Source organism: Arachis ipaensis, chromosome B6, assembly GCF_059453495.1.
Source record: "Arachis ipaensis isolate K30076 ecotype BB chromosome B6, ASM5945349v1, whole genome shotgun sequence".
Taxonomy (NCBI): domain Eukaryota; kingdom Viridiplantae; phylum Streptophyta; class Magnoliopsida; order Fabales; family Fabaceae; genus Arachis; species Arachis ipaensis.
This window is the reverse complement of record NC_142441.1, coordinates 110,346,492-110,362,034: the sequence shown is the minus strand read 5'-3', so window position 1 is coordinate 110,362,034 and position 15,543 is coordinate 110,346,492. Positions and strand designations below refer to the sequence as shown.

The 15,543-nt window shown below is 31.3% G+C and overlaps 1 protein-coding gene and 1 non-coding gene across 2 annotated transcripts; both read left to right on the top strand.

Moving 5' to 3' along the window:
- Window positions 1–227: 227 nt before the first annotated feature.
- LOC148562291 (small nucleolar RNA R71) lies at window positions 228–331 on the top strand. Its single transcript, XR_015888050.1, has one exon. It is a non-coding gene; the product is annotated as a small nucleolar RNA R71 (small nucleolar RNA).
- A 7,980-nt stretch (window positions 332–8,311) lies between these two features.
- LOC107647106 (uncharacterized) lies at window positions 8,312–14,371 on the top strand. The gene is made up of 4 exons (XM_088490854.1): window positions 8,312–8,479; window positions 8,713–8,859; window positions 8,947–9,191; window positions 14,197–14,371. The coding sequence occupies exons 1-4, from the start codon at window positions 8,312–8,314 to the stop codon at window positions 14,369–14,371; spliced, it is 735 nt and encodes a 244-aa protein (XP_088346980.1).
- Window positions 14,372–15,543: the final 1,172 nt, after the last annotated feature.

The following is a 15,543-nucleotide window of genomic DNA, read 5'->3' as shown; positions in this document are numbered from 1 at the left end:
GAGTATCAATCTCAAGAACTCCTTTCTTCTGAGTCATCCCATTATTCATAGGATTTCTTTCAGAAGTATACATGAACTGGTTATTTGTAACCATTTCAATCAGTTCCTGGGCTTCTGCAGGTGTTTTCTTCAAATGAATAGATCCACCAGCAGAGTGGTCCAATGACATCTTGGACAATTCAGACAGACCATCATAGAATATACCTAAGATGCTCCATTCTGAAAGCATGTTAGATGGACACCTTCTGATCAATTGCTTGTATCTTTCCCAAGCTTCATAGAGGGACTCACCTTCCTTCTGTCTGAAAGTTTGGACTTCCACTCTAAGCTTGCTCATCTTTTGAGGTGGAAAGAATTTAGCCAAGAAAGCATTAACCAACTTTTCCCAAGAGTTCAGGCTTTTTCTAGGTTGCGAGTCCAACCATATCCTAGTTCTGTCTCTTACAGCAAAGGAGAAAAGCGTAAGTCTGTAGACCTCAGGATCAACCCTATTGGTCTTAACAGTGTCACAGATTTGTAAGAATTCAGCTAAGAACTGATGAGGATCTTCCAATGGAAGTCCATGAAACTTGCAATTCTGCTGCATTAGAGAAACTAATTGAGGCTTAAGCTCAAAGTTGTTTGCTCCAATTGTAGGAATTGAGATGCTTCTTCCATAGAAGTTGGAAGTTGGTGCAATAAAGTCACCAAGCATCTTTCTTGTATCTCCAGCATTGTTCTCAGGTTCGGCTGCCATGTCTGCCTTTTTTTCGAAGTTTGCTGTAAGGTCCTCTTCGGAGTGTTATGCTTTAGCTTCTCTTAGCTTCCTCTTCAAAGTCCTTTCAGGTTCAGGATCAGCTTCAACAAGAATGTCTTTATTCCTGTTCCTGCTCATATGAAAAAGAGGAGAACAAAGAGAGAAGAGGAACCCTCTATGTCACAGTATAGATATTCCTTTATGTGTCAGAGAAAAAGAAGAATAGAAGAATGAGGTAGATAGAGAATAAGAAGAATTCAAACACAGAGAGAGGGAGAGGGTTCGAATTATTAGATGAGTAAAAGAGAAATGTTAGTAAATAAATAAAATAAATAGAAAGAGATGAGAGAGAAAGTATTCGAATTTTAAGAAGAGGGAAAAGAAAAATATTTTTATTTTTATTTAATTAATTAAGTTAGTTTCGAAAATTTGAAAAAGAAATACAAGAAAATTAAAAACTAAAACAATTAGTTAATTAAAAAGATTTTTGAAAAAGTGGTTAGTGATTTTTGAAAATTAGAAGTGGAAAAGTAGTTAGGTGGTTTTGAAAAAGATAAGAAATAGTAAACTTTTTAAAATTAAAACAAACAAGTCAAGTAGTTAGTTGAAAAAGATTTGAAAATAAATTTTGAAAAGATAAGAAGTTAGAAAAAGATTTTGAAATTAAAATTTTAAAAAGATATGATTGAAATTTATTTTGAAAAAGAATTGAAAAAGAAATTAAAAAGATTTGATTTTTAAAATTAAAGTTGATAACTTGACTAACAAGAAACTAAAAGATATGATTCTAGAATTTAAGGATTGAACCTTTCTTAACAAGAAAGTAACAAACTTGAAATTTTTGAATCAAAACATTAATTGTTAGCAAGGATTTTCGAAAATATGAAATAAAATTAAGAAAAAGATTTTGAAAAATTAGTTTTAAAATTTTCGAAAATATTAAAAGAAAAATGAAAAAGATTTTGAAAAATTTTAAGAATGAAATTCGAAAATCATAAAAAAAATGAAAAAGGATTGATTTTGAAAAAGATTTGACAAGATAAACTTTTTCAGTATGATTTGATTATGTTTTAACTAACTCCCAACTATTATTTTTTTTCAAATTTGTTTTTCATTCCTTTTTTGTGTATAGGTAACTAATTTATTTTTGTATAAAGTTTGACCAGTGGTGTAAGTTCTTTGGATTCAACATTAATTGAAGATCTATTGAAAATGATCGACAAAAATAATATTGTTGCCAAATCTTTTTGGATGGCTAAACAGTTCTATCAGCAACATCCTGATGAATCTTTTTTCATTTGGTTATTTAGACATCGAACTACAGACCCTCGAGTGTATAGTAAACCCACAGTTGCTGAAATTACTGGTCTTATTGTTGGTGGCTTCGATGGCTCAGATACTGGACGCGATATCATTGTTCATTCTAAGAATGTATAGTTATAGCATATTCATGAGACACATACTTGCTATTGGCCATTGCAATATCCTTTATTGTTCCCATATGGTAAAGATGGATAGCAAGAAGATATACTATACCGTCACGTTAGAAGTAGAGAAAACATACCCACAAGACAAAGAGTTTCTCTTCGAAAATTTATTTGCTTCCGAATTCAAGAATGAAATGCTGAGTTTGGGACAATACTTAAATCTAGAAGGCTATTTCAACAATTTATTGTTGATTCTTTTAGCATGGTAGAGTCACAATGACTTTTGTATATTAGATTGACCAGAAAAATATAAGATCTCATATATTGCAAGGAGTTGAAGAGGCCATGAAATGAGGAGATATTAATGCATCGTCCATTGCAACTAGGATTGTGTTGCCGTCTTCTTTTATTGGGGGAAGAAGATATATGTTGACTAATTGTTAGGATGCTATGTCTATTTGCAAACAATATGGATACCCTAGTCTATTTATTACTATAACATGCAATTCAAGTTGGTTGGAGTTTCAAAGATACACTAAACGGACTCATTCTTATATCTGATCGACCCGATCTTGCATGAAAATTGTTTGAATTGAAAATTCAATCTTTGAAAACTGATTTGAAAGATGGTGTTTTCTTTGAACCTATGAATGCAGGTAATTTTTATGGATTTTTTTGTTGCTTATCTAATAATGAATTATATTTAAAATTAGATTTTTCTTTTATTCAAGAATGTATATAATTGAATTTCAGAAAAGAGGCTTGCCACATGCTCATATATTGGTTTAGCTTCAAAATGCAAGTAGGATGCAAACAATTGAAATCATGGATGAGATATATCAGCTGAGTTACCAGATCCAACGAGATTTCTAAAGCTGTATAGCATTGTTACCAAATATATGATTCATGGTCCTTGTGGTAATTTAAAACCTTCTTCTCCTTGCATGAGAAATGGTGGTTGTTCTTTTTATCCCAAAATATTTGTTGACTCGACAAATTTTGATAAGGATGGTTATCCAATATATAGAAGGCATAATATGGGGATTACATACACAATAAATGGTGTGGATGTGGATAATCGGTTTGTTGCTCCTTATAATCCAATGCTCCTAATGAAATATCGAGCTCATATCAATTTGGAGTTTTGTAACAAGTCAAATGTCATCAAATATTTGTTTAAATATATAAACAACGGCCCAGATCGTGTTATTGCAACAATTAGAAATGTACAAACTCAGGAACATGGTGTTCAAAATATTGATGAGATTAAGCAATTCTATGATTGTTGTAACACCCTAATTAGCCTAAGCCTTATCTCGCGTCATAAAGCAAAGGTTAATCAGAGGTTATGACAATTCTAAGCTCATACATATAATATATAGAAGAATAATATAATATCTAGAAGCCCGATAAAAAATATAGCTCAAATATTGGATTTGAAAAGCGCAAACCGTATTAACGATCTACTAGTTTAAGGCATAAGAAACAGATAAGATATAACAAAATATAAGTATATAATATCATAGGAAACTAGCGTCGACTCGCGGAGTTTAAGCCGGCTAGCCATATACAAGTATACATAACTATACAGAAAACTGACAGTTTGAAACAGCTTATACAAGTTTTTTTCTCATAAAACAAGCCTCTAGGCTAAGACAAAATACAAAAGAGAGATGTATAAACAAGATAAACCAAAAAGACTCCAAAAGACTCCAAGATCCTCCGCTTCTATCACCATCCCAAAACAACTCACCGAGGTGGGTTGCGACCTGCATCTGAAAAATACAACAAAGATATGGTATGAGAACCGGAGGTTCTCAGTATGGTAACAGTGCCTAGTGATGTAGGATATAAGACCCCGGGACGCCAAAGGCAATCCTAAGCTCCATATCCATCACAGGATTCAAACTTAAAGCATTCTAAAACAATTAAGCATAATATAAACCTTATTATAAATAAACCGGGTAATCTATCTTAAGGGATTTCTATTCTAACCAAACACCGCTGTCCCACAGCCTTCACCAACCTATCCTCCATGCGATCCCATCGCCACCGCCTTTCGAACCTCCTCAATCCCAGTAGAAAACACAATTAATAACAATGCAAGTAATTCACAAGTAAAAGCATACAACGCAAGTAGATCAGGTAAGCAAATAGGCATGTTATTCAATTAGGCATACAATTACAAGTCGGCAAAGCAAACAAACAGATAGAAAATGCATATGATGAATGCCTGCCCTACTGGCTGTGATATCACATTGTCGGTTCAACTGCCAACCCGACACATCTCCATGGAGTCGTCGCCCTTCGGATTTCTCATATGGGAACCCCCGAGATATAGTGCCCGGATCACTGTCCAGGTACCGGCGCCTGCTCGCCTATAGATCCGAAGGGATGCGAACAAGATACTCTTGCCACAAACCTCACATCTCAATGCAAGCAGGACGAACCACCGCCCTTACGCCGCCGCCGCTACCTCGACAGGCGGGATCCAACCCCATCCCTGCCAGGCGCATAGCGTCTCATAATCTTAGTACAAATCAGTACTTCAGTGGTTTTTCAGAAAACATTTTCAATATACAGAGATCCATCGTCTCAATCCGAGTCCTCGACTCATCTCAACCACTGTCCATTCATAACTCAATTTCCAATGTCAAAAGTTCATCATTCCTTATCTCAAATATCAATCATCCTCCACCCAACGTCAAATCATTCTCAACACACCAGAAACCTAGGCCTCCGTTTTCTAATTTATCATAAAACCATGCTCTAGAACCCTTAAGTTATATCCCATGTTCTAATACTCAAAGTTAAGCCCAAAACTCTTAAAATGGTGTTTTAGAAGTTTACAACCTTGTTGGGAAGGTAGAATAGTTGAAAAAAAGGAAAAATTTAAGAAACAGGACGTGTGCGGCCGCACAGGGGTGTGTGTGTGCGCACGCCCAGGAGATTTTAAAATGTGTGCGTACGCATAGAGGTGTGTGTACGCACAGGTGACATAATTTTTAAAATCCATTCCATCGCACAACCTGTGCCAGCACCCCAACAGATTGACCTTCCCGACGTGTGCGTCCGCATAAGCCTGTGCGTCCGCACAGGTTGACATTCTTCCTTAGATATGTGCGCGCAAAAGCTGTGCTAGCGCTGCAAACAGAACGCACTTCCCTACCTGTGCGTGCATGCGTCCGCACAGGTCAAAATTTTTGTAGGGTGTGCGCTCGCACATATCAGAAATCATGAAATTCTGCAACTTTGCAGAATTTCAGATTTTTAACACCAACTTTGAATGATCATAACTCCCTCCACAAAATTCCAATTTTCACAAGCTTTATATTGATTTAAAGGGTTTTCAAAAATCTTTAAAGTCTAAACAAATTCCAATCAGTTTAGAAAATCGAGGCAAAAGTTATGATCGAGCAAAGTTCACCAAAAATCCAATTTTACCAAACTTCACCATTTACACAATTTCTTACCATACATATTCTAAATCATACCAAACCACTTAAAGTCATTCCAAGATCCATTTTTCACCAAAAACTGCCCTCTTGGGTCACAAGCCACAATTTATACCAATTTCTCATCATACTTCATTAATTTCAACATCAATATCATCATATTACAATTATCAATAGCTTTCCACCAACACACTCACCATTCATCATTATATCAACATCAATTTTCTATCATCAAGCTCATTCACGCTTAGCCATAAACAAAAATAGTCATTCACCCCAATTTATCATACATCATAATCTCAATATCATTATTTCTCAACATAACCATATTAATTCAACATATAACATCAATCAACCATCATCCACAACCACATAAATTCAACCCTATCCTATGGGTCACTAGCCTAAGTGTCCATAAATATTATATACTACATAGAGAAAACCGAAACCATACCTTGGCCGATTCTCAATATGCACCAAAACCCCAAAATGAGCATAAGCAAGCTTTCAACCACAAGCAAGCCTCCAATTCCACTCCAACAAGCTCCAACAATATCCAATAATTCACAACTTCAAGATATAATACATAATTTACAATAATTCAACCTAGGGTTCATCAAATCTACAAAATCACAAGGGAGTTTATTTTCTCACCTTACTCAAAGTTGATTAGGATAAAACCCACTAAGTACCCGGTGCTAGATTGTACCTAATTAATCAAAATCACAAGAACCACTCATTCACCATAGCAAAAAACCGAATCTGTTATAGAATGAAGAACTGGGCAAGAAATTGGAAGTTTCTTACCACTTTGTTCGGATGAAATCGAAGAGCTCGACGAGAGCTTTGCGTGGCAACTGATGGCACGCGAATTGGAGCTCCGGAGAGTGAGATATGGCTCCAAGAAGAAGATGATGAATAGTGAACTTTTGGAACCCTACCTCTCTTCTTTCTTTTCACGTTGCTGCTGGTGGTGTGGTGTTAAAGTGGCTGAAATGGCCACTTAATGGACTTATATAGTGTTGGGCATGGGCCCAACTTGGGCCCGGTCCAACCCGTTAGCGTTTTTAGTCCGTTTGGCCCAACTTTGGGCCAAACCGTTACAATTAACGCCCAGTTTTGACTTCTAATATTTTTCTAAGGTTTTTGACTATTTTAAATTTTTCTCGCACAGTACCGGACAGACTTCAACCGGTTCAACCGGTTTAACTACTGGTTCGCAGTTTTTCACGGTTTTTCGTAGAAAATACATTTTCTAACTCAGAAAAAGCCACTGAGTCCAGAAATCATATTTAAATCCCTTAATTCTCACTATAATTATTTGGAACTTAATTTGGACAAATTTAATTACTTAATTAACCGGTTAATTAGTTGCGGTTCTTACAATTGTCGATATCTAGCACCTTGTGAATCTGCTTGGAAATTATTTGCATTTGATATTCATCACAAATGGTCATCTGTTCAATGGTTGATATTCCATTTTCTCGGAAGACAGAATCTAATATTTACTAATGAGGATAAGATTCCAAAAATTATTGAGAAGAACAAGTATAAGAATACAATGTTTACTGCTAGGATGCGAGCCATTGTTAAGTTCCCGTATGGTATCATTTGTTCTATTCTAAATATCCAAATCAATTTGTTTACTTGCATGATACTCAGGAATGGATTCTAAGACAGAGAGGATTCTCAACTGGAAGGCTAACTTTTATCCATTATGGTTTGGATGAGATATTTTATTTGCGTCTGTTGCTCAATATTTAGAGGGGTTGTAAAAGTTTTGAAAGAATTCGTACTCTTATGGTGTTCTATATGATTCTTTCAAGGCTACTTATAATGCTCTTGGTTTATTGAGTGATGATCGGGAGTTCATTAATGCTATTAAGAAAATTGCAAAATTGTCTTCTGGTTTTCAATTCCGTAAGTTGTTTATTACATTGTTTGCATCTAATTCAATGAATAAACCTGAATTGGTTTGGGAAGACACTTGGAGACTATTAGGTGATGACATTTTATATTATCGAAGATGCGAGTTGTAATTGCCAGATATTTTTCAAACTCCTGTTTGATTATTTATTATTGATTAAATTTATGTGTAGATGATTATATCATGATATGTTTAGTTTTTATTTGTAATTTATGTGTTTTTTTTCACTTATTTCTTAGAGCTCATGATCACAAGAGAACTTGAAATTCTTTATTTGACTGAAATTAAAAAATTATTGCAAATGAACGGCAAAATCTTGAAAGATTTTTTCCAAATGCTTTTTCCTAATCAAGAGTTGGTTTCTCATTTTTCAAATTCTATGATTATGAATGAGTTGGATTATGATGTACATCAACTACGGGAGGAATTTGAATAAATTGGCAGATGAACAAAAACTCATTTACTAGAAAATAATTGACAAAGTTACAATAAAGGAGCTAGGTTCTTTTTTGTTTATGGATTTGGTGGTACTAAAATTTTTTTTGTGTGGAAATTGTTGTCTTCTCGTATTCATTCAGAAAGAAAAATTGTTTTAAATGTTGCTTCTAGTGGTATTGCATCTCTATTACTGCCTGGTAGGAGGACTACACACTCATTGTTTTGCATTCTAATCAAGTTAAATGAGGAATCTGTGTAATATTAAGAAAGATAGTCAACGAGTAGAACTCATCTGTCGTGTTCTCTAATAATATGGGATGAGGCACCCATGACGAATAAGTTGGCACTTGAAGCCTTTGATAGAACTTTCTGTGATTTAATGAGTTCGAATGTGCCTTCGGCTCATGATATTCCCTTTGATGGGAAAGTTATTGTGTTTGGTGGTGATTTTAGACAAGTGTTACCAGTTATTCCTAAAGGAACTTGTGCTGAAATAGTTATGACTTCAATTAATTCGTCAATTCTTTGAAACATTGTAAGGTAATATGGTTGACAAAAAATCTTCGATTGCAAAAAAATTTCTTCATGTCAAATTTGGATGAATTAAAAGAATTCTTTGATTGAATTTTAAAGATTGGTGAAAGTTCTTGTGGGGTTCAAAAAGAGGATGAAATTATTGTTGATATTCTAAGTGATTTAGTTATTTCTTCGACTGAGAATCCTATTTAGGATATTGTTTCAGCTATATATTCGGATATTGATGATAACCATGGTAATGCTTTGTATTTTCAAGAACGTGCTATACTTGCTCCTACTGTTGATATTGTGCAACAGATAAATGATTTTGTTGTTGATACTCTTTCTGGGTTAGAAAAGGTTTATTTGAGTTATGACTCTATTTATAGAAGTAATTGTCAAGATGGAATTGAAACTGATTGGTTGACAACTGAATTTTTCAATCAGATTACATGTTCAAGGATACCAAAACATGTTCTTAAATTGAAGAAAGGTGCTCCTATTATTTTGCTAAAGAACATAGATCAGGCAAATGAATTATGTAATGGAATTCGACTCATTGTTCAAGATCTTGGAGATAATATTATTGGTACTGAAATTGTGTCTGGAAGTAACATTGGTGACAAAGTTTTTATTCCTCGGAAGAATTCAGTACCCAGTGATCCTGGTACTCCTTTTAAATTTCAGCGCAGGCAGTTTTCAATTAGTCTTTGTTTTACAATAACTATTAATAAGAGTCAAGGACAAACTTTATCTTTAGTTGGTATTTATCTTCGACGAGCAATTTTTTCTCATGGACAATTATATGTTGCGATATTTAAAGTGACAACAAGATCAGGATTGAAGATATTATTGTATAATGAAGATGATAATTATTGGAACTCCACATCTAATATTTATAAAAAAGTTTTTTAAAAAATATAATTTGGTAAGTGAATTATTCAATAGCATTCTTTGTTTAGTATATTTTTTCCATACCCTTATATATCCTACTTTTCCCTAATTCCTATTGTCTTCTGTGTTTAGGTTCGTTTTGTTTCATATGCCCTAAATTCTATATTCAGCTATCGTTCAGAAGAAGCACCGTGGGTCTACTAACTGAGTGTTCTTTATTGATATGCAGGTCTAACATTGTTGACAATAGATTTGAATTAGGGTGCTATTGATGATGATGACTATCTTATTAGAGAGAAATAAAATATGTATTTAAAGAGTTTTACTGTTATTATTTTAGTTTGGTTGTATTTGTTTAATGTCTATTTTAAGACATAAAAATTGTTACTAATGTAAAAAATAATAATCTGATAAAATTAAAAAACTTTAGCTTATGTTGTGAATAGAAAATTTCGATCTGTGCGTTGCACGGGTCTTCTGCTAGTAACTATATATTTAAAGTCGAATTAGTCTCTAAATGTATTCAAATAGAATATTTTCATCATTAAAATTTTAAAAATTGAATAATTTAGTACTTATATAATATTTTCTTATTTTTTTTAAAATATTAAATTTTTAGCAATTCTTAATTCTACTTATTATTTTAATCTTATTTTTTACACCTTAATAACAAAATTTACTTCTCATAAAATAGTAAACATAATCAAATTATTAGAAAGTTATTTTTTGTTTGTATTTTTAGATTTTACATTTTTTAATTTTAATATTTTGTAGTGAATTCTTTTATTTAAATAATTTTATCATACTATTGTAAATTATATACTAAAAAATATAATTTTTTAGATTTTTGAAATTTTAATCTTTTGGATCTCATTCAGAATTTAGTCTAATTTATCACAAGTTTTCTATTTTCATCTTTCTATATTTGTTTTGGTTTAAAATTATTTTTATTAAATTAATTTAAAAAAATTAAAAAAAAAATCTAACAATCGAGAGAAGACAAAGAGAAACAGCACTAATTTAATAGTAATAATATTAAAAAAATTAAATCCATAAAGATATTAGGGCTTAATGAGTGATTTCGTAAATTGTTTTTCTAATTATCGAGTTTTACCACATAAATTAAAAAATAACAAAACTTAAAATTCAAAATAATTACTATATTTATTTATTAAAAAATAAAAATTAATTTTTTTAGTATATAATTAATAATAGTTTGATAAAATTATTTAAATAAAAAAATTTACTACAAAAGAACTAAAATTTGAAAATTTAAAATTTAAAAATACAAATAAAAAAATAACTTTGTAATAATTTAATTATTTGTATTATTTTATGTGACGTGGCTTTTTTTTATTAAGGTATAAAAAATAATATTAAAATTAGTAAAATTAAAAAATATTAAAATTTAAAATATAATAAAAATAAAAAAAATTTGTATAAGGAATAATATGTTCAATTTTAAAAATTTTAAGAATGAAAATAATATACATAGATATTTTTAGCGACTAATTTAATTATAAAAACAATTATAACATGTTAGATGATATGTGACATGCATGTTAGGTATTATTGACATAATATGTCAACTAACCATTTTGTGATACGTGATATTATTATATCATATTATTATATCATTGATACTTAATGTAACACATCGTTATTTATATGATGAAAAGATCGATTTGATTTATGTTTTATTTTTTAAAAACTAATATAATTAATTAAATTTTTTAAATTTATTCAGATCAATTTAATTTACGTTTTATTTTTTAAAGACTAATATAATTAATTAAATTTTTTAAATTTAATTTAAAAAATAAATAATATTTCAGGATGAATTTGATAATTAACCCTCGTAAATATACACCAATATATATAGCCATGATCAATTTTATGCCTTACAAATTGAAATAGTAGTTTGTGATATCAAACTTTCGTGCAAAATAAAACATGTGATGTGAACTAGTGCAAACAAATTATTATCGTGTTGCGTCATAGAACACCGTATCAATGCCATCTTTCATCTTTCAGTTACAAATGATTATACAAAAATAGCACAATAATATTATTGAATGTTCTCTCTCCAGATCTTTGATATTTTAAAATGAACAAATCTGATCGAAGTTGATGACCTATCAACCCTCTCTTGATATGAAAGGTCATCAATAAATAATATGGAATGATAGATATTGAAAACAACAATTACATATATTCAGTAGGAAAATTTATTTCACACTAAAAATTATTCGTAAAATTAGTTATTATATATTTTTATATAAATATATATTATTCAACTTATTTTTAATATATATTTATATTGATAACAAATTTAGTAATTAAATTTTTGTGTATATATAATATAATTTTATCCAATAAAAAAATAAATACTTTTCATCAACACCAAATTGATCAAGAAGTGATAGCTAGGTTTTTTTCTTGTCTTATAACCTTGAATTTGAATTTTAATAAAAAATCCAAATGATAAGAGATAGTTACAATTTCGTTTATAGTAGAAATATAATTCTAATAATGCTCATGAGCAACATATATTGAATAAATAAATAAATATTATTATGTCTAAAATAGTGAACAATTTAAAGGGCTAAGTGGGGAGGGCACTATATATATAATGAAGACACTGTTTATGGGCCTTGTTATTATTGTAAGTGTTGCCTATCAATAGGACAAGGGTTCTGTGGCTGTACTCAAAGAAGAGGTTGCTTTAGAAATTAACTAGACGAAGCGCCAGATATATTGGAATAATAATAACAAGAACGAGTATGTGGAAAATCGATGTTCTTGTATAATCATCATTTTCAACGTTAGTGATTTTCATGCAACTTAATTATTGTAAATTTTGTCTCAATGTGGTATCTGTGCTGTGATCATGATCCTAATTTGTACTGTGATGCTTGGAAGTTGGAAGATGAGTTCATGATTTTGTTTCATAGCAACATCATATATATCACACTCAACAGTATATAATTACAATATAATTATTCAGGGTTATTATCATTGATAGGCCTAGATATTTTAACTAGTATTTGAGAACGTAACTTTAATTTGTTCTTCAATGCGGTTTAAGTAGCAAATATATATATCCCTTTAGTTCTAGACTTCTAGTTCACTCATACACATTTATAGATTGGTTCCAAAAGATATATTGCATTTTGGCCAGCAATCTTATTGCATTTTGGCCAGCATGTAACCAGCAGAAAAAGGTGAGCCATTGGATGAAATCTCACACCAATCTCACACCATCAAATCATCATTGATGGCTAGTTGATGGCTACTAATCACAAATGTTGCTGGCTCCTAGCATTGCTCTATTAATAAATTTCAGAAGCTGTGCACATTCGGAAAATCATGGTTAATTAATTTAGTAAGAATAAAGTATTATTACGGTGCTTTTAATATTTGTATCAAGCCTTAATTTTGTTTCCAATGTTTGAAACATTCTATATTTTTATCCTAAAAATTTTTAAACGACTGAATTTTTTTATTTTATTGAAAAACTTTTAAATGTGTCGGTATATTAGTGCTTCAATGATTTTTAATCGTTAATTTTAATTATAAAAATTATATAAAATTAAAATTAATAATTAAAATTTATTAAAATACTAATATACTGATATTTAAATATTTTCCTATCCTATTATTAAATATGAATAGAATACTTAACGTCCTTAATATGTTCATAATAAAAATGTTGTTAATTAGGCAATCTTTTCTTTTAGCTTATACATGCAAATATTTTAATGTTGTGATTTTAGAGATAATAGAGAAAATTTATTAATAATATTTACATTAAAAGTTATTAATTAGGGTTTACCTACGAATAAGTAAAAGTTGACAATGGAGTCAACATAGTGATAATAATAAGTTGATTGACAATATATAGATTGCTTAACTAACTATATTGTCACTATACATGCTACTATAAGAGTGATGTGATTTTCACGACTGAATGACAAGATAACATTAAACCTATTTGAAATAAAAAATGTTAGGGAACTATCAAAATTTATTATTTTTTTATTATTTTTAATTATTAATTTATTTTTTTAATTTAATAATCCAACAATCAATACAAGAAAAAACGTTTGTTGTCACATTTTTTCTTCCCACGCTTTAAAAGCATAGCCAAAAAGAGTCAATAATCACGCTTTTACGAGGGTGGCGATCAATTGGAGATTTTGCCACGTTTTTCTCTTGTCACACTTTAAAAACGTGGAAAAAGGAGTCAATGACCACACTTTTATAAGAGTGGCAATTGATTCGAGATTTGGCCACGCTTTTTTGCCATGTTTCAAAAGGGTGGCAATAGAGAACAACAGACACGCTTTTAAAGCGTGCCAATGACTTACGTTAAGGTGATGTTTTTAAAATCCTATCACCATGCTTTTTATTACCACGCTTCAAAAGCATAGCCTAAAAGAATCAATCGACACACTTTTGAAGCGTGATAATTTTTTCATTTTCGTCACTTTTTAAAAGTGTACCTGTTTCCTACCCTATATATATATATATATATATATATATATATATATAGAGAGAGAGAGAGAGAGAGAGAGAGAGACACGCGCGCGCGCGCGCACACACACATTATATACATATTAATGTTCAAAACCCTTTACTCCCTTTCCTCTCAAAATTGAAACCTAAATTTCAGAATCACTCCCAGCTCTCCTGTCATTGTCGTCCTCCACTCTCCTCTCTACTCACCGCCACGCTCTTCCCTCCTCCCACTCTCAGTCACAAACTCATAGTCCTCTATTTTTCTTTGTCGTCGTTGTCCAGCCGTCCAGGAATCGCCGTTTCCGTCGAAGCCTCACGTTGTCCAACAGCTGCGTCTCTCAATGTCGTCGTTCTCCACACCGTCGATCTCAACAGCCTTGTCCTTTTTAGCGACGTCGTTCTCCGTCCTTCTCAATCTCTCTGCCGTTATCAGCGTCGTGATACTCTATCATTCTAAGTCTCTCTGCCTTCGTTGTTGCATCTTCTAATGGAGCCTCAACCTCAGGTATGATTTGTTAATTTTTTGTTGTGATTCCTTATTTATTCTGAACTTTAAATTCAGTTTTTAAATTTTCAAGCCTTAGGGTTTCTTATTTTTCAATTTTGTTTATAAATTCTATTTATTTATCATAATTTGTTGTTATGACTTTAATTTTTTATGTTATTTTTAATTATTCCAGCATTAGGGTGTTCGATTTTTTTTAGTGTGTCTGTAAACTTAGTATGCAGTACTATGAGAAGGATAATTGATCAGCAATGTGAAATAAACAAGTAATAGAAAAAAGTAGTTTATTTGAATGAGAAGGATTCTATAAGCTTTATCATACTAGTATCTTGTGGATTGCCAAAAATTTGTTTCATTAATGTAGGTATTATGGCACGGGATTGATTTGTTGATAGTATGGAAGAGGCTAAGGGTAATGTTAACCATTTTCCCTTTTTTTATGTTCATCAGATCTCACTTTTGGCAACTATAATATCAAAAAGTGGGAACAAATGCTCTTTCAATTTTAATGGTCAAAGTTATGACCATTTAGCATTTCTTTTTCCAACTTTGAAGTCTTAATGTTTATCTTTGCCCTTTAGTTCCTTACATACTCTGCTTTGGTATTCGGAATTGAATAGTATTCACATGGTAGCTCAGATTTGTGGTTTTTATTTTGATTTAATAGAAACTTCCCTCAGAGATGCTAGAGTTGCGAAAAGGATGTATAGCTAATGACTGTAAAAATGTAACTAGAGAGGATGGACAGGGTATAGATTCAGGAAAAGATTCTTTGAGTGATCAAGAGCCTTTTACAACACTGGAAAACATTAAATTTCCCTTGCCTACAAATTATAAGCCTTAGTAATTTGTCAATATTAGCAGTTATATTTCCCTTATGTATCTGCAACAAGTAGTTGTATTAAACTTGACAAGTAATAGTGTCCAAATAAAAGGCTTTGGTTATTTTTTAGAGTATCTTTACACGATCAATCAACCATTAATATCTTTTATTTTTATAGGAAAACAAATGCTATAATGTCTACTTTCTTTCCTACTGATATCTAATTGAATAAAATTTTGTAATCAGAGTGAATTAAATGTAAATTCCTTAATGGATCAATATGGCTCAAGTCTATGGTATT